Source organism: Paramormyrops kingsleyae, chromosome 1 (assembly GCF_048594095.1).
Source record: "Paramormyrops kingsleyae isolate MSU_618 chromosome 1, PKINGS_0.4, whole genome shotgun sequence".
Taxonomy (NCBI): Eukaryota; Metazoa; Chordata; class Actinopteri; order Osteoglossiformes; family Mormyridae; genus Paramormyrops; species Paramormyrops kingsleyae.
In genome coordinates, this window is record NC_132797.1 from 6170360 (window position 1) to 6192691 (window position 22332).

The window sequence follows — 22332 nt, forward strand, 5'->3', positions numbered from 1 at the left end:
CCCTAGAAGTACTCGCGCCCTCTGTAGTGCCGGTGCACGTGCGCGATGTGGGTCGCCAACTTTTGAGCAATCGCCGATTTTGCCCGCCAATTTCACTTTGCCTTGGAAGTCACAGCGGGGCACCGCGCTGTTGTAATGGAGGGGACGGTGTCGAGGACACTGTTAGGTTAGCATGTAAAAAACGTCGTAGGTATATCTGAAGCGGCATTAAGAGTGAAACTAATCGAAGAAGTAAAACCTGTCGGGGCTTAACACCATAAAAGGAAGAAGAGGACAGGTATTTAACACAGACAAGTAAATTCTGTCATTTCTTATTTTTTTTTGTTTAATCGTCGCTAGATAATGGATGGGCAAAATAATAACACCTGTGGGGTGTTATCTATCTGTTAGCTTGCTGGTATATCAGGGCAGTTCCAGTGCTATGGATGTGCAGTGTTTTCTGTGGTGAAATATGTCACTACTGAAAAGAGCAGACAACAGAAAATTGTTGTACGTTTTTTTTCCGTCATAGCATGTTCCCTCCCTGTCTATGGAGATGAACAATAATTATATTAATTAATATATACTAGTATTTTCTATATTTTTCAGTAACAGTTATGACTCCGCTTTTTGATAAATTAATTCTTCACAATTTCCCCGTTTCCAGCGCTTCACTCAACAACATAAATGTGTAAGTAACCAGCAGTTTTTAGTCCGGTTAAAACAGACTGGTTCGATTTCCTCCTTAGCGCGATTCGTTTGTGCAGGTGTGAACACACACTCTGGTGCAGACCAAAACAACCGCACCTTGACACCCTTGAGAGGAGGTGTTCTCGGTCCGTTCCCAAGCGAACACTGGTGCGATTCGTTTATGGTCTGAACGTATCCCGAGCTCAATCCGACCCAACTTCCAGCCTTCCAGGTCCACTCCGCGAATTTGAGCTAAAGGGCTCCCGTAGCCAGGTGTGCTTTGCATTCTGGGATGCGGCAGAGCACGCAATCATGTAGCAGCAGCTATGCGAAGAAGGGGAAATGAACCTAGCTAGGTCTTGGTCTAGCAGCGAGGTAAGTTGCCTTCTTGAAATCTGGGCAGATGACTACATCTGTCAGTTTCTAAATACAACTCATAAAAACTGTAAAGTTCTCAAAATATTCAGTGAACGGCTGAAGGAGAGAAGACTTGAGCGGTCTATTCAACGGTCCCGTGTGAAAGTGAAAAAAATGAAGTAACAATTCATAAAGTTGAGAGATGTTCAACGGCATAGCCCAGGACACAAGACCTTCTTCCTGCATTTACTTTCTTGCTCCCGCCTCAGACACATCTCACCAATAAGCAGAATGAACGTTATCACGTGGTGTGTAGTGATGAATTGTTGCTTCGCTTGGATTTTTCTGTGTTTCTCTGTGTAAACCGAACCGACGGGGAAAAGGCTACAAGTTTACAAACTCATCAACAGATTGGAACCAGAGAAACAGAACTATAGGTGTGAAAACGCCCTCAGCTAAACTTTGTCATGGGAAGCGAGTCTCGCAAATATATGTGACATACGAAACCTGTAAAAGTATCAGGTGAAAACAATACGGGATTTTCATTGCGGTGAAATTGTTGCGGTTTTTACTTCCCTGCCAATCAGGAGTCAGGAGTCGCTTGTGTAGATTTCCAGTCAGTCTTCATTGTATCCACAAAGTACAACCAAGGCTCGAGAAATGGCGATTTGCAGTGATTCTTATACATTTAATCTTTTAACAGTTATTTGTCACGGGGGGCGTCCTAAGCACCAATCATTTTCTCCCTTATTTCCCACCAACGTGTGATAAGGTTGTCAGTATTTCTTTTTACTGTTTCGTCCCTCAGGTGAACATAATTGTGGTGGAACTGTCTCCACGAGATGTTTATATATATATATATATATATATATATATAACAACAATAAACTCAGAGAGAACTCAGGCAGTCCCTTTCTCTTCAGTAGCAGACCTTGGCACTTTCAGTTGGCCACATGTTGCTTAGCTACAGAGCTGATTATATTTTTTACCCTTCAACTTAGTGATGTTACAGAGTTAATTGGGGCATGATATACTTTTGAGCTAGTTAGGGTGCAAATACAGATGATCCCTGGCATGCGATGGTCTGTGTTATAATGTTTTGACTTTTGGTAAATGTTTTTCACTTTCAGTACATTATTCAATAAATTACATGAGATGTTCAGTTGTAACCCGATTGTAGTTTCTTTGAGGCAGTTCTGGAACCCTTTTTTAGTAACTACTCCAATACTAGGTATTTTTCGTTCGAACATGAATTACTGGGGAGGAACATACAGCAACAGCTTGCTGATTGGTTAACCAGAAACACTGGCGCTAACTTGGAAGTTAAGAAAAAGAGCTTATGGATTTTTTTTTGTGCGCAAGTTACTTTTAATGCATCAATTAATACATTTTTGCTTGCATCTCCAGATTTCTGCAAAGGAAAATTTTATCGCGAAACAATTTTGTCTAATATTGCTGGTGCTGGCAGTGAAACTTGCCAGCACTGCTTATTCTGTGGAAATGAAAGATCAAACTGCTGGACAAATTTAATAAGAATCTTGTTGCAGGTCATACAAAATATAAATAAAAGGCTGTGTCCTGTTTTGATCACAATTGATCCCCCAATACCTAATAAATTACTAACAAAATGACTTTATTGTGTTGGCATGGCAGTGTAGTTTCGTATGAAATTATGTGTGAACTTTAACCTATGAACTTTTTGCATCTTTGGTACTTATTTAGTATAAAGGTCCCAGGTACTGTTGTTTGGTGTGAAAGAGACACGTGAAAGTGGCCAGGAGCTACAACAGTTTCAGGACGAGGCAGCCCTGCGACTCGTGAGCTGGAACCAGGTGTTGGAACTTTGCTGTGAAAACGGCTAATGTGACCTAATGTATGAATTCCAAGCCAGCCAACCTCATAATGTCATATCCTACACTAGGACAAGATGACACTACATTTGTCTGAAAAATGTAATTTGGATTACTTTTTTTTTTTTAAATCCAGTTTCACCCACGGTGAGGATTTTTAGAGAGGGGATCCCTCTTGTAAATAATGTTTTCACGTCCCCTTTAATCCTGTTGGTCTTGTGTGGCCTGCCTCAAGAGATGAGATCTGGCAGACAAAAAAAAGGATAAAAATACAGGACAAAACATTGTGCTATACCACTAACATTAGGCTGATGGGTATGATTTTGCTTGTGTGAGTAGGTGGGGGAATTCTGCACCACTCCACGAAATTTAGTGTTTCTGCACCTTAGTCTCTGCTCCCCATATTTTGTTTCCGAAGAAGCAAATACAGTAGTGCACCAGCACTGCATGCTTGGAGGCCTAAAAAAATACATGATGGGAGCTACTCCACTGAAGCTAGGGCTGCATTATATCACATCGAAATTTTTTGAAATATTTGCACTTAATATTGCGCTAATCTACAAAAAGATGAAATAAACTATAGCGTTATTATCTACCAATGGAGTGTGACAAATAAGTTGGCAGTGTTTCAGAGTTGTGTCAAGTCACAAATCAGTGCCGACAAATACGGTATGAGTACAGAGCTTTAGATAACAGGCATAAAAATTGGTCCAGACACTGGCTTTTTGGTACTGTATGGATGCTTACTTATACCCCCAATTTGCAGATTAGTAAAGCCTAAAATATTAATGAGGCGTATTGTGACACCCAGCTGTAAAAAGAGTCACACCACTGATGCTTTTTACCTTTTTTATCCACAGTATCTTCTCTTTTAAAGATGTTGTGCTGCTGCTGAGACTCGAGTTTGAGTCAAAAACTGGAGCCCCCATCTCTGGCCTGAATTTACTTTAATGTTATAATAATTATTCAATTTATTATTTAGGTATGTTTACTAGTGAACAGGGAATTGCTTCAGCTTTTATTTTTCGGGATTATTATCGACATCAATCCATACCTAATTAGACGGATTGGGTATCGGCCATATGTGACCGATTCACTTCCAATGCTTACTTATTTATTTTTCAGCAGTCTGTAAAAAGATAACTCCAATTTCTTGTTAAATTAATTTGTACAATCAATCGTACGTCAGTTTTTCTTTCCCCCATTTTAGATGTGTTTTCTTGGCATTCAGGTGACAATATGTGTCTTGCGTGCTTGCAAAGGAAACTAACAAACATGTCTGTTTGTTAGACAATGAGAGTAATTTGAAAAAAGCAATGGATGATTTGGGAGTCGCTATCTTGGGCTGTTTTGCCACTCACTATAGCATGTAATACACGAAGGACTGCTATTGCACAAAGTGTAAGTGACGTTATTGCCGGTGTGAGGCATTTTAAGCATTCACCACTTGTGTATACTCACTTGGAAGATATTGAAACTGAGCTACAAATGCTTCACAAATTCTTAAAAGAAGATGTACAAACGAGGTGGAACAGTATATTATGTATGTTTCTAGTAGCCTAATTAGCAAAGCTTTTTTGGCATACACTTTTTTTCATTTGTATTTACTAGTTTAAAAAGAGCTCTGGTAACCGGATCAGTACTCAAATAGGCCGATACCCTCTGTTCAGATATCGGGATCGTATCAGCACTGAAAAAGTGGGATCAGTGCACCTTTAATTTCAATAGACTGTATATTCAATGTAGAATTCCGTTAACATTTGCTCATACTATTCTCCCACTGGGGTATGAAAGATGTTTTTGGAGGTGCCCTTTGCCTGTTGGTTATTTTGCTCATTTACTCTTGTTATGCAAATTGTATTTGGCAAATCAGATAATCCACTTTGAATAATGGATTCACAGTAGACCATGAAAAAAATTAAACGTTAAATACCATAACGACAGTCTCTTATTTCCATTGCATGATGTGTCATTAGGAATTGCCATGACATGTCTAAATGGGATTTTGCTTGGCAACATCAGGCTCGCATGGGAACATAATAAATTGCTTTTTTAGAAAGAAACACGTAGAAGTCCATAAAACCCACACTTATAAGGGGCCAATTTGCCCAAAATTGTCCCTTGAGTCAATTACAAATCAAATTAGATCAGTCTGTGCATTTTCTGTGATATGGACAATCCTTTATGTCACTGATTGACAAAGTGAACATGACACTAGACTTTCAATCCATCCAAATGTGGATACAACTGTAATTACAAGATTAAGGACTTCCGCACACTGTTGTGGATGTCTTTTGCCTCTAGCTAAAACCAAGAAGAGCCTGTGTATGCTAGTTTAGTGCTACCTCCAGGCTCACCTGGAGAGCAGGTTCTGCCACCAGGTGGCACCTTCCGTTGTCCAGCTCATACTGGCCAGAGAAATCAATGAAGCCTCCCTCCCCTTTGCCCTGGGATTTGATGATGCAGGAATAACCAAAGGATGTTTTCTCTCTGGTGAGATTTACTTCAGGTCTGGACAGGGGGGATTGCTCATTGTCACCCACTGGAAGGAGATGAGAGAGAAGAATAGGCTAATGCTGGACAAACGTACACAGGGGAAAAAAACACAAAATCCCACTGATGCATTAAGATGTCATGTTCAGGTATTTCACAAAATGGGCTGAAGGGAGCTCTGTGTGCATAAATCCATTGAGAATGCAGATGCATCTTCAGTACTAGAGGTGATAATGTGATAAAATGGTGTCTGTGCTGTGAAGGGGATGTTAAAGTATCTGAGCATGGAGTCATCTGCTAAGAAGCTTGCTGGTTTTGTGTGCCAGTTTTTTATTAACTAGAGATGAATCTCTACTTAATTGAACATTTTTATCTGGATTTGTGACTTAACCTATAATTAATGTGGGACTTTGAAAACTAGTTACAGCCCTTATGGACATTTCATTCTTTAAGGACAATTTCTGAATCTTGGGTATATTTCGTGTGTATTGTGTTTCCATAATCACATATCCAGTCAATGGCCACAGTGAATCAAGAACTTATTCCAGAAGCACAGGGCATGAGAGAGAGTATACCAGTCCAAAAAAGTACACATACATAAATCTCAGTCAAAAACTATTGCCAATTTAAAGTCACCAAATCAAACCACATGTTTTTGGACTGTGGGAGGAAAAGTCACAGAACAAAATGGGAGACATGCAAAAATGGGACACACGCACACAGCTGAAGATGGGATTCAAACCCAGGGAGTGCCATGTCTGCCACTGGGTCATAGTTCATGACTACAGTTTTCATCAGCAGCAATTACCTAAAATGGGTCAGATTGGATATTTGTAAAATACAGTAGAGCTATCCTATAGCCAGGAGATGTGGTTGTAACTTTCATTTGCATATTACATGTATTGCCCAAGATTGGGCGAGTGTCTCCATTTCACCCATTTCGGTGGTGTTATCTGGACAGCATGTTTCTATATTCAGCTTGTCCAGTGTTTAAGTTGTTAGCAGGCAAACTCTGCTGAAACATCCGGAATCATTAGAAGGTTTGCTGGTAACATTTTTTTGTTTGTTGGAAATTTAACTCACAGTAGTCATGTAGCAAGCACAACCAATCTGCCCCATTAATGGGACATAATCTCACCTAAATCTACATGTTGTTTAGTGCTGGTGTGGTATGCAGGCAGTGATTTGTATATTCAGTGGCACCCTGCCGGTTTTGACAGTCTGGGTGACATTGTACATAGTTAACATTTCACCCACACGCGCACTCATCTGCACGAAGGTTAAGCCACAGTATATCATCATTATACATGCAGCTGCAACGCCAAACTGACCAAACGGCGTCCATGAAGACTGGAACGCTGGTAAGTCAGAATTAATGAGAACGGCCTTTCAAGGCATTTCATGTAAAGTCTGCCGACACAGCATGGGATCACAATAGCCAATGCCGCTGTTGACAGGACCTCCTAAAGAACGGCTGTGGTAATGTATGGCCCCCTTCCTTCCAGAAAAAGCACAATTGAGTCAAATACCCAGAACCCAATTTGAGGCCTTTCAAGCCTAAACTCTGTGGACAATAAAACCACATAACAATACTGTTAGTGTTGAAGCCACAGTACTTCTCAACACACTCACTGCCAGTTAATTCATACCATATGTGACAGAATGCAACAAATAAATTACAGCCTTCTCCCTAGTGTTAAACTTTAAAGTCACCTCAAGGAAACGGTGTAATTTATTTTGTTTTGGTGCAGTGTTATTAACTCTGATCCGAGGATTTGGAAGCCCCGGGGATGGTCACTGATTTCCTGAAGCTTTGAAGAGATTTGTCCTACAGGTCCCTGAGCCGGTATAGGGTTTCACCAGCAGCAAATTACCTGAACGTCAGGGTGACCCCCAGCCCCCTCACAGAGGGCAGGCCGAGCATGACCAAAGTTTAGGGGACTGCCAAGAGAAGAGAGGGGAAGCAGAGGGGTCAGCAAAAACAAATATGTGTCGAGATGCTGTGGAAAAATATTAACCAGCAGTTTCTCAAGGAAAAGTGTGGACATCATAATCAGGACAACATATTGTTCTCTAAGCAAACTGCTTTATTCCCCAATTCTTCTCCACTGAATTACTAATTATCTCTGACATTTTAACATTTTACCCAGCTACATGTCCCAGAAAAGGAACATGTTTTGCTTTCCAATCATTTTCAGTGAAGAACCTTTCTTATTTATAATACAGAAATCTATGGTTTCCACTCCACATTCAATCCATGTACTAATTTTGTGAGGGACTCCTTAATCTAAAGTTCAAGATAAACGCTTTTTTTAGTCCACATACGTTTTGAACTGTGCAGTACCATTTCCTCTGCCCCATTCACATACGGCTTTTCTTTAATCATTATGGTTCATACTGATTCAGACATTCACTGAAGCCAGACTGATACATAGATTTTGCAATGAAAACATGTGACTGATTCCCCTATTACAAATGGTGTGTTGGCTCCTAAAATGTCTGTTATTTGTGTCACATTTTTCAATCAATTCACAAGTAATCTAGAACAAAATTCACTTTCACATAAAGTCTGGGAAAATAGAAAAGGGAAAAAAAAAAAGAAAAATCATTCTGTATTAGTCATTCTATATTACCTACACAGACCCAGAATTTCATCCTTGCCAAGTGTGTCTAGTAAGAGGCCTTGATTGTCCTCTGTTGGTCTGCAGAAGAACTAAAGCCAGGTATTTTTTTTTTGTTTGCCCAAAATAAAATAAAAAAAATGCAATTAGATTTAAGATTTAATCCTATTTCCCTCTTAACTGGAGAAATTTCATCGCCTTATTGTCCCAGGAGAGCACATACAGCATCAAGTGGGCTCACGCCTTTGGCTTTTGCCATGGAAAACTCCGGTTCTTACCTCTCCCGGCTGATTGCCTCTTGATGAACCAGGACTGGACAGCTGTGAACTGTATTGTTTTGAATTATTGCTGCCGTAGATGCTTTGAAGGGAAACTGGTATGGAAACTGAGACAGGGCTGCATTAATGGTGACCACGCGTATCTCAAAACGCTGCATACCCAGCATACGAGTCAAGAGACTTCACCTCCGCATCATGGATGAGCTGGCCTTCATGTAGCTGTTATTTATTCAGGGAGTGAATGTGCATGTAGCTTCTGGGATAGTCCCACATGGTTGTAATTACCTGAACGGCCAGCGAGATGGGGGGGCCTGAGTAGCGCAGCAGTATCTGTGTCTCCAGGTCATGTCGCCTCGGGGGGGACCCAGCCTCTACCTCGATGAGAGCTGCAAGTGCCCATTCCTCAAAACCTCCCTCCCCCATCACCTTGACCTCCCCCTTGGATTTGTGTCCTTTTAACTCACGCCAGGTGACAATGGCTCCCATGTACTCTCACTCTGCTGTGTTTGCATTGCTTCCAGACACAACACAACAGTTTACAAGAAATCCAAATGCTGGAATAGGGGCTTGTTTATTATCATAGGAAGCTCAAATTCCAGAACATTCTGCTCTGTGTGTGTTGAAGTATCGAGGTAAAGGAGAACACCATAGAAATACATTTACATTTGCAATTACAATGGAACTTCAACAGCCAAGCATTTTATATTTGCGAAGTCATGGGAAACATCTTCATTGCAAGGAAGTATTTACTAAATAAATGTTTGAGAAATATTATTCCACTACTCCTGGATGTATATTCCAAAAAAGGGCATCGTTTTTCTTTCCTAAATTTGGTTGAATGTTCCATAATATGTGCCCTTCCCCCACTGTTACCCCAAATTCCTCATACGCCTACTATTATTGGTCCTTACAAAAGCTAGTGATACTGATAACAGCCAGAAGTCTCCATTCAGGCTTGTCATCATGACAGATGTTTTTAGAACTTCCTGTTTGCTGTATGGTGGGGGTGTACAATGAAACTTGATCATTGAGCTATAGATGAAGAATGGACCTTGAATTCATTTTATGGGCCTAAGATGTAAATTAAGCAGAGCATGTCACATGGGGTCTTACCGCTCATGTTGATTGGAAAAAGAATACCCTTTGTGACTGGACATTTGCTGTCTCATGGAGAAGCTTGCAATCAAGTGGAGCAGATGACATAAAGTGATTATGTGGTCATGTTCATGTGGTTAGGCGAGGTTTGTAATCACTCTCCTGGCCAGTCACTGGTGCAAGAATGTTTAAACCCGACCCCATATTGAGTCAAACATGTGAAATAAGAACACAGGCTTTTTCGATTTCATTCCAAAGTCTGGAACTTTTTCTTGGTGGTCTTTTGACTGCTCTCAGTCTACAGATGTTTTAGTTGCGCTAAATGATAAAAAAGTACTTCTTGGTATTTTTAGACTCTTGATTTTTTCACTATGGACATTGCTACAGGATCACATCACACCACCGTTTTGGGGACAGAAATTGACTCATGCACGAGGTTCATTGGAGGAAGAGGACACATCGATCCTAACATTATTAAACGAAGTCCTGGAATATTCCATGAATATTGAATCTTGTGCTTGAGAAATACATTTAACATAGACCATCTGCCATGGAATTTCTTGGCTCCATCTAATGAGAAAAAGATGAGGTCTTTAGTTAGTTTCTCAGGAGAAGCTGCTTTTCAAGATCACAACTTCATAGTCTCAAAAAAAGGTAGATCTGAGGTATGCTGACATTCAGCTTTTCTTTCTTTTTTTTCTGTTAATTTTTATTCTGAACTGTCAGCAGTCAAATGAGGTGAAAGTGTACCAGATCAAAGCGACTTCATTTTCATCAGTATAAATAATCTCATCACAGGTCCCAAGAGGGACCCAACAAAAACAACCTGCAAATCCCTGTGTGAAACCCGCAAATCTCTGCGGCCTTGTTGATTTGACTGATGTCAGTATGTGGCTGAAAGTCAGTGATGCAATACAAGTGACTTCCTGCTGAAAAGCATATCATTTTACTATGACCCTAGGTCACGATCTCTGACACAGCCAAGTACACCAAGCACCATGCCAGCTGAAAGCACAGATAACATCTAGAAAGTAACCAAGGTAGAAATACGACCATCCTTGTGTGGCTTTTCAAACTGGGACCGAGAAGTCAAACATCTGGACTTTCTCACGTCAAACAAATGGGCAACCTGCTCCCTGTCCTCCAGAATAACTCTTAAGAACCTATCAGGAAGATGTAGTGCTGACGACAGAAGAAGCCACTCATTATGAGCAAACCATAAAAGCTTTGTTTAAAAATCGAGGAGTGCCTTTTTCAGGCACTCAATAAATTCCCTAGGGTAAGCAGAAGTTGGGCAAGAACACTCAGTGAAAACAGGAAATAACTCCTTCATACTTCTATTAGCCCTAAGGACCTAGTGATTTGCCAGCTTCTTGTGTGGGCATTCCTCTGCTAGAAATGCACTTAGAAGATCTCCGCCAAGGTCCTTGGTCACTCAGGATCTGTTTTTCTGCCAAAGAACCCACCCTGTTTATAGCCAATTCGCATCTGGTAAGAAATGCTACATGTCTGCGTAAGTAACAGCAATTTTCATGGGAGAGGTAAACTAAGTTCTATAGAAGCCTAGGACGCTGACACCTGTGATCTATGGAATGTGTGTGTAGATTGCCCAAGGGAATATTAAGGTATTATTAAAAAAAACACTGAGAATTTTGATTGGTTTTGTCTTGGAGTTATAAGCTACTGCATGTGACGTTTCAGAACTGAATGAAACCCACCTGGGACTTGGCCACCATCATTTTATCATATCATTTATAGTGTATGTTCAACATGGCTTTGCCTTTTCAATGAAAGAGCTACCGAGTTTAACTGGCTGCCTCACTAATAGTGAATTTCCTGCAGAGGTCTGAGAAAGCTGTAATTTCATATTAACAGGTTACCGTTTGTCTGCAAAGGCCATTTTCTAGTTTCAGAAAGCTGTTATTCTAATATTATGAGCCAATACTAAATTAAAAATGGTCTATTTGCCAAAAGAGCAAAAATGTCTGAAACATTCCATGGAAAAAAATGGAAATCCTTTAGGTGCATGTTAACAGGCCACATGAAGCATTCCCCTGTGAAGTGGTGGCGAGTGCTTCCAGATCCTTCTATAGACATGAACACAAGCCAGTGAAATGTAGTGCCCGGATGAATGCTTAGCTCTTTTGTTCCCCACCTACGTGAGGCTGGATGGTGGCCTGTTCTCTTCCCATCTGACCAGAGTGAGTTACTGCAGAGAATATTTTATATTTGCCAGAAGTTTTTTTTTTTGTCTGAGAGATCAGATTAAAATGCACTTGTCTGGAGACCAGCAAGGATTGTGGTCACATGACCACAAGTGAATATTTCAGTTTTTCAACCAAAACACAGCCTTTTGTGAGACAGTATACAACAGAGTAATAACAGGCTATGCAATTACTGATATTACTGATAAAACCTTTATTCTGAATATGCCATTTGCACAAGAACTGACACACCTCTAAGATTATAAACATTATTATTTTCTCGTTTGTTTAATTGTTTTATTGTACAAATTTATACAAAATCGATTCAGGCTAGTCAAGTTCCACAAAAGTGTTATGTATTAAAGCACAGTTAGGGGAGGATGAGGTGTCCAGCCAGTAGCCGGGGGGCGGGGGGGGGGGAATCGGTCAAAACACATACCGAGCATCTCAATAGAACAGTCTGGGGGGAAAGCACGACCCTGACATTCCACACGAAGAGCATCAACAGCATCGAGAACATTTTCACTTGCATCACTACATTTGATCCTGAATGGACAGCATCTGATTTTAGTACTGACAGTAGTTAATAATAATAATAATAAGAAGAATAATAATAATAATAATAGCAACAACAATAATAATTCTGCATGGTAGGCCTTTAGTGACTTTAGATTTAGTGACTTTATTCTAGACCTCCCACCCACTTCTCCAAATTTTCTTTTCTTAATCTTTGTCAGCTTATTTCAGAGGCAACATAACTTGGCCCCACTTCACACAGCTAAAGAAACAGGAATGCTGTCCATTTCAGGAGATTGGCAGTAGAGCTGATGCATATATAGAGAGGAAAGCACACAGGCTTCATAACGATATTCAGTGTGTTATACTTACGTTAATCGAAACACCGACGCAGGAGTACATGTACAGGGCTTGTCAGTCACATCATGCAGTTATGTTACAGCGTGGTCAGAAATTGCCCTCATGTCACAGGACATCCCCACCATAAGGCCTGCCATATGTCTGGTGTTCTTGTGGGATTATTGTGTGGCACGTATAATCATCCTCATTTCTAGAGAAACACAGAAGTAGCCATCTTTTTTACAGTGTGTTTATGTGTTTAAGTTGTGAAACAAAACGAAACAAAAAAAAAAAAAAACTATGAACAAGCAATCCACAACAGCCTTTTCTAAATGATATTAAATGTCCAGATGTTATTGTGAGGGCTGTTTTGGCTCCAGTCGTGTAAATGATTTTCAGAGTTGGGGAGGACTATGAGCTGCAGCAAGGCCACTGTAACCCCGTGCAGGGGATGAGTGGATGAAGTGAGCACTCTCCTCGTTTCCTTTTCTGCAATTGTTATGGAAGTGGATTAAAAGGGAGATGTGCGCTGTATGGGCGGCAAGGGCTCGCAAATTCACCCTGCAATCATGTGGTTTCATAAAAGAGAATGAATGTTTTTGCAGTTGCCTGGGGGGCTATCTGTGCGGTTTTTTTGTGTCTATTCTTCCACATTCACCAGAACTTATGCATGAACTATTCATAAATACTTCCAGACTTGTTGAAAGCTGCCGACCCCAGTGGTCGCTTGAGTCAGTCACTGTGACTTGCTTGGCCAGTCCTTGTCATTAATTTCCCAACAGTTAAACCATTCAAACAAATATGAAGACTAGCAGTTTTAACCCTTAAAATGTAAATACCAGCATGACAGACATAAGCAATCGCCTAATATTCACCTGGTCTCTAAAGAGCGTTTTTTTTTTCTCTCAAAAAATGAATGGAGGAAAAGGCAGGTAGCAGTGACTGTGAAGGTGTGTCTTTAACCCCAACGGCATCAAAGTCTGACAGTGTTGTAACAAAGATGGGGAGGCAGGCCTTTCCAGTCTGGGAAAAAAAATCCACCTAATCAAGTGGCTCAAAGAGGCACCAAAATGATTGCTCAGAAACCCTAGGATACATAAATCTGGTCCTAATTGTAATTCTGAAAAGGTCTGAGATTTGTATGCAGGGACACAGATCTTACTTGAGCAAAAACAAAAATGGTAATTACACTGGATAAATCAGTCATTATATGGTGAAGGACAAGTCAACATGAGTGATTCCACACTCAGAACATTTGTTGAGACTAACTCCCCATGGGCCAATGTATTTCTTACAGCAAGGTGTGGAAAGCCTTAAAAATAATGGAAGAAATCAGAGAGAAGATGTCAAGAAGGTGAGAAATCTTATTTCTAGAAGTAACATTAAGATGAACAACAGAATTAATTTTGACTGTCTGGGGCTGATATTCATAACTTTTTTAACATCTGTTTCTGCATGATAGGTTTCACAGCTTTTAATTACGTAAGGCATGCCTTGCTCACATGGCATAGTGCCTTACAAGAAAACTCAAATAATCCATTTTTTAAATAACATTAGCAAGTAGCTGCATAAAATAATTATGCAGAAAACAATTCCCTTTAACTCAGGTTTCTATACAGTATACCATTTTATTGCACTCACAGTTACAATAAAAAAACAAAACAAGCAAACATTTGCATGCAGAAATCCCTTTCATACAAGAAAAAAATATACAAAAAAATATTTTCATCAACAACTCAAATAGCTGTTATCAACTGAACAATTAAATATAAGTAATGTGTTTGGCTGCCTTTGAATATTTATATTGATTGCACACCAAAGAAATTGTGATCTTTTTCACTGTGATTGTATCAACATGAATCGGAGATTAGGTTTGGTGTTCTGAAAAGGCCTTGATCTCCAGAGGTATGGTCCACAGCTACAGCTCAGGACGGGAACCAGAAGCGTAAAAACACACAGCTTGTTACCGCCAAAGTGACCGTGGTCACAGTTACAAAGGATAGCCGGCCATGAACTGCAGCTCACATCTTATGAATGACAACTGATTCATAATTACATGATGATCTTGTTTTTGACGAGGGATGTCACTTTTTGATCAAGGTCAGTGTGACTCTTTTCTGAATGTCTCACCAGCACCTGATCTCTTTTTTTTTCCAGGTTTATAGTCAGTCAGTCAGTCCTAAATCACAAAATATTGAGTTAAGCCATTCTAAGCTCAACACACAAAAAAAACAAAATGAAAAAGATTTAGAAACCATATCACGGTACAATGTCTATGGAGATAACATCTTTCTACTGGAAATGTCTGGCAGTTTTATAGTATCTGTTTTTTTTTTTTAAAAAAAAGAAACACACCAAAAACTCTAAGATGTGAATGAGGCAGCTTCACTTCTCATCCTCCCCCTATGGGATAAGGCGGTCCACTCCTTGGTGGGGACTCTCGGCCTCGAAGCACCCCGCCCCCAATAGCCAACCTAGGCTGTAGAAAGGCTGGGAGCACAGAGAGTCACTGAATTCCTGGGTGTCATCTTTTTTTTTTTTATGTCCTCCTTTCTAACCCACATCGACGCGGAACCTCAGAAAGAAAAGTTTTGGCAGGGTTTGAAATGCACACAACTCTGCGGACCTCAGCCTGAGGCTCCGGGGTCATGATGGGTAATGTCTCGATCCAGTCAGGATCCAGAGCAGGACCAGCTGGAGTCCCATCACAAGCCAAAGTGACGGGGTTAGTCTGGAGCCGCTCCCACAGTCGGAGTCGTCCTCCTGTTACCAGCATGGAAAAAGCCATGGTCAGGAATCACGCTTTTGCTGTGTATTTAGTCTTCCTACCCTATGCTCTATTCGTCTCTACTCTGCAAACCAAACACTCCAGGTCTAGATTACAAGCTTCCCTGTTACCAGAGCCAGCCACGGAAGAAGTCAGATGGACGGTCCAGAGGTGACCTGCCAGAAAATTCGGACAGGGAGCCCCCAGTGTTTTGAGTGGTAAATAAAAAATGCAGTTAACGTTAGCTGCTGGAGCCAGAGGAAGGAGCCTAGCTAGCATGCTTCTCCGTGCCTTTCAGTTCACTGAATGCGAAGCTAGCATGTCAGCTACACTGGGAATTAAAATTCCATATATACATGCAATACACAGCCAGTCAACAGACAGAGACTATGAAAAGACACCAGGCAATAAGGCAAACAGGATTTAAAATACCATTCACAAACAAAATTCAAGAATGTAATAGAAATCGATGTTTAATATCATGATGATTCATTGCCTTAAATTTGCATATACAGTGGTATCTCGGTTCTCGAACTCACTAGAACTTGAATTTCTTGAAAGTTGAACAAACCAGTTTGACCTAGAACTCGATCTGAATATCAGAAGTTGAACCATGAACGCTGACCTAATATAAATTGCACGCGCCAGGAAATGAGTCATACTACAATGCAATTCTTATTTGAATGCCTTCTTCACAGACTGGACGATTAACCAAATAAAGCAGCGCAACATTACAGTAACTAACAATAAATAAACCACTAACTTACGTGTACTATTACAGCATTTATGTCATTTATTTAAACTTTATTTTACCAGGTAAATTAACTGAAAACCAGTTCTCACTGCTTTATGTGATATTCGGGAGAAATAGCAGATTACGCATCGGAACTGCCTGGGATACAAACGTCATGCGTGTAACTAAACTCTTCAGCCAATAAGGGCAAAGGTGTGTCGTCATGGAGGCGGTTCCAGTTTGTGCAGCCGGGTGAGAGGTCGCAATGTATCTAACCGTAATTCATTGCGTCAGGATCAGAATGCGTTGCTTTAAGCCAGCGCTGTAAGCAAGTCGAACGCACCCAATGACCGGACTGGGGAAACAAACTGAAACACGGACTTAATACAGAGGACTAATGACAACAACCAGAAACAGCTGATCACATGGGGATCCCACACGAGGTTAACGAGGGGGCGTGGCACATGGAAGGAGTGGACGATTGGGGCAGGACAGGGGTAATTTTGGGATAAGATCTTTATCGTTTTGGAAGCCATTAAGAAAAAAATGCTGCTCTTGTTTTATCCTGTTCATTTTGTGTTTAAATGCTAAAAAAAAAAAAAAAACATATTTAGGTGTAATTTTGGGGGGCCGGGAACCAATTAATTGGTTTTCCATTATTTCTTATGGGAAAAATTCGATCAGAACTCGAACTTTTTAGGATTCGATCTGGAGTCCGGAACGGATTAAGTTCAAGAACCGAGGTACCACTGTATATCTCTTTTAAGGTTGTTCCAGTTACTACTAAGACTATCATTAGTACTGTTACTAACGACAATGAAAAAGACAGTATCCGCAGAACTATGGCTTATGACTTGAGATGCTGGTAGAGCTATGAGACCCTGAAACAGAGCAGACGGAGGTGACACTGACCCTTGACACCACAAGAACACAGGCAGCGAAATGCAGAGCGGTGCAGAGGCCGAGTTGGCGGAGCCGTGGCTGGCGGGGCACATGGGTTCATCCTATCAGCAATGTGGGGATGCGAGTGGCAGCAAATGCGAAAGCGGCGAGAGAGTACAGTGGAGGAGGAAAAGGGCTCAGAGAGGGGAATGAACATGTCATGCAACAGCCACCACCGGCAAAGAAAGAGAGAGAGAGAGGGTGAGCGAATGAGACAGTTTTTCAGGCTGCAGAGTTGAGAGTGAAGCGAGGGCACAAAGGGTGATGTGGCCAAAAGGAGGCTCAGGAAACAAGGTAAGCAAGAAAATCGAGATTTCACACAAAAGACCCTTAATTTGAATCTGCTCAACTGGTTCAAGGTTAAGAAAGAGGAAGGGGGTGTCTTATTGTGTGAAAGCTGGATATTTATTTAATTACAGAAAAGAATGGAAGAAATGCTTGATAAAATCATGGTGCATTCATAAACAATCAACGCTTGAAGCTGATCTGCAGCTGAAATACGGCTGGCATGGGAAGCCCGGTCACATGACCAATTAAATCTGCAGACTGATTTTTTCTCTGCCTTTGAGGAGGGCAACTTACGTTGATGTCATTATCGAAACAGACGTCCGGTCCTTTTCTGTATCTAGGATTCTTGGCAAGTTCACAAGGGTTTGGGCCTTTGGCTAAACCAAGTGTTCAGGAAACATAGGCCATCTTTAGTTGCCCCTAAAAGCCTGAGTTTCAAAACCAAAGGTGGCCCTTGACCTGGCCCTTATGTCACATGACCTAATAAACAGTCCATCCCAAATTCTGATTAAGAGCACAGTTGCTGCTAATAAACCAGGCTGGCAGTTTAAATCCCACCCTCGCTCGGTTTGTGGACTTTGCATGTTCTGCAGGTGAATCAGCATCTCTAAATTGCAATTTCCATAGTGTGTGTATGTCCCCATAATGGGCTGGCATCCCATCCTCTGTGTATGTCCCCTAACTTGTGCCCAGTGCAGCTGGGGATGGTCTCCAGCACCCCTAACCCCCCCCACCAAAAAAAAAATACCTGGACCACAGAAGTGACTTTTAGGTTGAGGAATCGATAACATGTGGTTTTAGTGCTTTGATGTGCTGTGCGGGAAGGATACACAGCTGCTCTGATTGTATCAGAGGTCTCGGGTCACATGACAAGCAGGTCCCCTTGGCATCGGTGATGATGAATACTAAATTAGTGTTCTCCAGCTTTTCAGCATAGTACATCCTGAAATACAGAATTTTTTTTTTTTGCAGATGAATTACAGCAGACATCCATAAGCATTCTCCAAAATCTTCTCTTCTTTTGCTAATGAAGCAACTAAAAGAATCCTTTTAAAGATAAATTCATAACAAAGCTTGGTTCACAAAGAAATATCAAAGAAAATCTGCAAACAGACGCTTTAATCTGAGCAGGTCCATCATACTGGTCTAGTACAGAAGCTGAAGTGTTCGCATATTTAAAGATTTCACAGTCTCACTGCAGACCTGCCGTAATGAACAGTCAAGGGGGTGCCATGTTTATACAGGTATGGGGTTCAGATGAAGTTATATGACTTAAAGATCAGCACAGTGGTTGACTGCTCTGGAACTTGACGCTTCTTTATGGTGGCTGTTAAATTTTATGCGCCCGACACCGTTAATGTGGAGGAGAGAACGCAGCATTGCTGGTGCTCCACGTGGAATGTCGTATTTCCAGCCCCCCAGACAGCTTCCCCTATACAAGGGGTTTGCAAAAAAAGCCCTCCAAATGATATATTTATGGTTTGATGGGGCACCTAGGTCCACTTCCCGTGCAACCTCTCATCAAATTATCATCTCAAGGTGCGCTGACCTTGAGAGCAAAGAAGCAGAGCCACATCCAGGAAGCTTAGGAACCAAATGGCAAGTTAGGGAGAAGAGATCATTCTCTCAGTCTGTACACACAAACATCGTAATCACTTTTCCGCTAAATAATTCACCCAGTGGAGTAGGGGAAGGTGCTTATCTCAGTGGCAGTCCATACTTCTGGACTTGAAGTTCACAATTTAGCCAAAGATGCTGCTATTTCCCACTTGCAGGGTCACCCCCCAGACCTAGGCTGTCCGTGACGGGGCATCTCTACCTGGAACAGTTTCCGCAGTCAAGCACTCCAGGCAAGGTCTTATCATCCTTCTCAAAGTAGTACTGAGTCTGCTCCATGATGCAGCTCTCCAAGAGGATGGGCTCCTCATCATCCATGTCGGCTTGGGTAGGCGGGTAGACATACACATACAAGTTTGTAATTATATCTTTGTGGGGACTCCCCATTCATTTCTATGGGGAAAAGTCTCTAATCCCAACCTTAAGCCCTACCCAGCCCTAATCTTAACCATAAGTAACCAAACAAAATACGAGACTTTTGGCATTTTCAGTTTTTCAATTGCGTTCACAGATCTTTGTGGGAATAACAGATTTTTATTACATTTGTGCGGAACATTTGGTCCCCACAATGTAATATAAACAAAATACACACACAGGCTGTCAGAACACTACCCATAATGGTCTTCCCATTAGCCCAGAGCCAGTAGATTTTACTGAGAGTTCTGCTGTTGAATATCAGCACCGGTCACAATAAACACATCTTCCAAGCCTGAGTGGGGCAGTAAACGCTATTCCATACGGTCCTTTGTGGTCCGCAACACAGATATCATACGTGTTTGCTGACCATTAAAAACAAAAATATGAAACAGACCTGCTCAACATGAGATCGAATAGATACTTTATTTGTTGGTTCTGTAGCCATACAAACTAGACATCAGTGGTTCCCGTTTCTGGGGATATTTTATGTTCCACTCTGAATATATATTTTATATGGCATATAAAACTAATTCTATTTTTAAAAGCCTGTCAAAATAACATCATGCCCATTCTTTGAAATCCAAGACAATCTATAAAAATTTCTCAAGGTAAAAAAAAATAAAAATTAAATCACGTCATAAGTGAAACTCCAGGATGTGTCAAAAAAAAAACCACAGGAGATTGATAGCCTTTTTTTAAGTTTCTGGATATATTGCTGTATTCGTCGCACATGTCTGTCGACAGAGAAAGAGTGGTTCAAACACCCCGAAGAAAGATTTAAGTTATTTTAAAGCGTCCTGATAAATCGCTTCCAAACTCACCTGCAACCAGAGTTTCTGGAAACGCCAGACCGACGAGGAACTGCTGCAACAGTGACCTAGAGGTGAAAGAGAAAGAGAAAGATTACATGCTAAAAAGAGACTGGTTATTTATAATGTAGGACTATATCCTTCTTCTGGTTTTGCGTTGAGGTTCAAGGTTTGGCTACTTGTCGGTTGCGAATGGAGTGGTACTTACCAAGCAGTCGTACTGGCCCACCAGCCCAAGTTCAGTATTTCCGCAATGGTGGGCTGAACAGGATTAACAAATGTAAGATGACCTTGCAGGGAAATTTAGGTTCCTCCCCCCCTCCCCTCCCAAAATGGGATCCATTTCTAACATTTGCATTTTATGCTGATTTTATTATTACTTTGATTATTTTCCGGATCTGCTTCTGGAAACTAAATGAAGGGAGGATCTGACTCATTTATTGCATTACAAAGTGCAAGGAATGTGACATAATAAAAGTGATCTTGTGACATAATTTAAACATAATTACGCTGTTAGAGATTATCCAAACAAAACTAAGGACAAGTAGCCCTGCAGTGGACACTCACCACGAAGACACGTCGGCCTGCTCCCCTCTTGCCAGTCCGGGCTGGGGTGCATACCGACTGGTAGTCGTAGGTCTTGTTGAAGGTGTACAAAGAGTTGTTCACCAGGTTGATCATGAGAATGGGATCGATCTCGCCGAAGAAGCGTCCGATCTGTGGTGGAAGGGAAAATTAGCAGGTCGGTTTTGCACCGGATTCTCAGTCCTTGAATATTGTGAGAGGTATCCAGAGACAGCATCAAAACAAAACAGAAAAAAAAGAAAAAAACATCACTGACACATGAATCTGACTCAAGAAAATCTGTGTATCATATTGGATGTGACATCTGTTTCTGGTCCCGCTTTGCAATCTAGCAGAGGGGCCTTCAGGAAGAAAGACACTCCATCTTGATGGATTGAATGTGACGTTTTTCCATCATCAAACATTTGTTACGTTGTGTTCAATCTTTTCATTAATAAGACCAGCGCCTCTTGAAATGTAGGGAGCATACAGCAAATAAATCCACAAACCTCTCACCTGGGTAACACAGATGGTGGCCAACAGCCATTTAAGAAATCCTTAATCCTCCCATCACCATTTCCATCTTTTCCATCCCATAATATGACAATACTTCAGTGATTAGTGTACTGTTTGGGGTATGGTTCTTCACAGTGAATATGCTGTGAAATATTTTTAAAATATGATTCATAACTGGCTCTCCTTCATAAAAATGAACTCTGGCCCTCATGAAAATAATCCTGCAAAAATAATAAGCTGCTGATTTATTTTCCATCCACCCATCCGTGATAAGCTTTGTTTTCTTTCAATTGTTATTTATTTAACAGATTGCGGAAGGAGAGTGACGGAGACCTACACATGATGGATGACGTGCATGTGATCAGAATATGACTCAGGCTCACCTGAGAGATATACTCATCCTGATTGGACATCATCAAGAAGCCCCCATCATCCAGAATGACACAGTCAACATGCTGTAAAGAGAATTCACTCTGTGAAGGGGGAGGGAGCTGTGAAAGAGATTAATTCCATTTTCCTCTTTCCACATGGAAGTTTTATGTACCTTATCATTCTTCACACAACCGCAGATCTCATCTTTGCACTAAAGGGAAGGAAAACACTCACATGTTGATGTTATTTGACAGTGTCATTCCTCTCGCTTAATGCGTGCATCTGAAGGGTATATAGGTAACAAAGCACAATCCCTCCTTACGTTAATCTTCATTGTAGCATTCATGAAGCTCATCATCCAGGCCGTGACGTTGAGCTTCACGCCAACAACTGTGGCCGGGGGGAAAAAAACATAAAAAGAATGAGAGTGGATTTGGCGGCTGAAAGGGGGCCCCGACTAGGCCTGATAACGCAGCCCGTATCGGCGTGTGACTGACAGCTTTACACACCTCTGGCTCACACTGTGTAAAAACAGACCGCACGGTCGGATCTGTCAAACACATTATGGCCGGGCGGTCGCGCATTTACAAACGGCTGGCTGTAACCCAGGGAGGCTTTCCTCGGTTACACCGCGTGGATGACAGGCCCAGGATGGCCTCGCGGGGGCTTCTCACCAGCTGGTTTCATCTTGATTCCCCCTATGTTCACCTCCACAGCTTTGCTGACCAGGATGCCCGATTCAAAGACATCCACACTTCCTGGGGACAGAAGAGCATGTTAAAATCTGTCTCTCTCTTGGTGGTGCTGGGCATGTCCACCTCCAAAGGCTCAAAAAGAAATCTGGGACTTGGAGGGGGGGGGGGGATTTGGAAGGATATAAGTCTG

The 22332-nt window shown here is 41.4% G+C and overlaps 1 protein-coding gene and 1 long non-coding RNA gene across 6 annotated transcripts in view; one reads left to right on the forward strand and one right to left on the reverse strand.

The window, feature by feature from the left end:
- The first annotated feature begins 109 nt into the window (after positions 1 to 109).
- On the forward strand, positions 110 to 21676 carry LOC111833290 (uncharacterized). 4 transcript variants are annotated; one of them, XR_011983388.1, is made up of 4 exons: positions 110 to 277; positions 13720 to 13776; positions 18928 to 19002; positions 21384 to 21676. It is a non-coding gene; the product is annotated as an uncharacterized lncRNA (long non-coding RNA). The 4 variants fall into 4 exon arrangements; XR_011983413.1 differs by lacking the exon at positions 110 to 277 and adding an exon at positions 778 to 1044; XR_002835722.2 differs by lacking the exons at positions 110 to 277; positions 18928 to 19002 and adding an exon at positions 778 to 1044.
- Positions 11762 to 22332, reverse strand: part of LOC111833289 (voltage-dependent calcium channel subunit alpha-2/delta-1) — a 107555-nt gene continuing 96984 nt past the window's right edge. For both annotated transcript variants that reach the window (XM_023791427.2, XM_072701722.1), the window contains 11 exons: positions 22122 to 22205; positions 21770 to 21837; positions 21620 to 21658; positions 21459 to 21530; positions 20563 to 20712; positions 20204 to 20256; positions 20008 to 20063; positions 18972 to 19092; positions 17983 to 18095; positions 17447 to 17529; positions 11762 to 15185 (listed from right to left, as the gene is read on the reverse strand). In XM_023791427.2, coding sequence (XP_023647195.1) covers positions 15069 to 15185; positions 17447 to 17529; positions 17983 to 18095; positions 18972 to 19092; positions 20008 to 20063; positions 20204 to 20256; positions 20563 to 20712; positions 21459 to 21530; positions 21620 to 21658; positions 21770 to 21837; positions 22122 to 22205 — 956 coding nt within the window. In that variant the 3' untranslated portion in view covers positions 11762 to 15068. The remainder of the gene's footprint in view (positions 15186 to 17446; positions 17530 to 17982; positions 18096 to 18971; positions 19093 to 20007; positions 20064 to 20203; positions 20257 to 20562; positions 20713 to 21458; positions 21531 to 21619; positions 21659 to 21769; positions 21838 to 22121; positions 22206 to 22332) is intronic.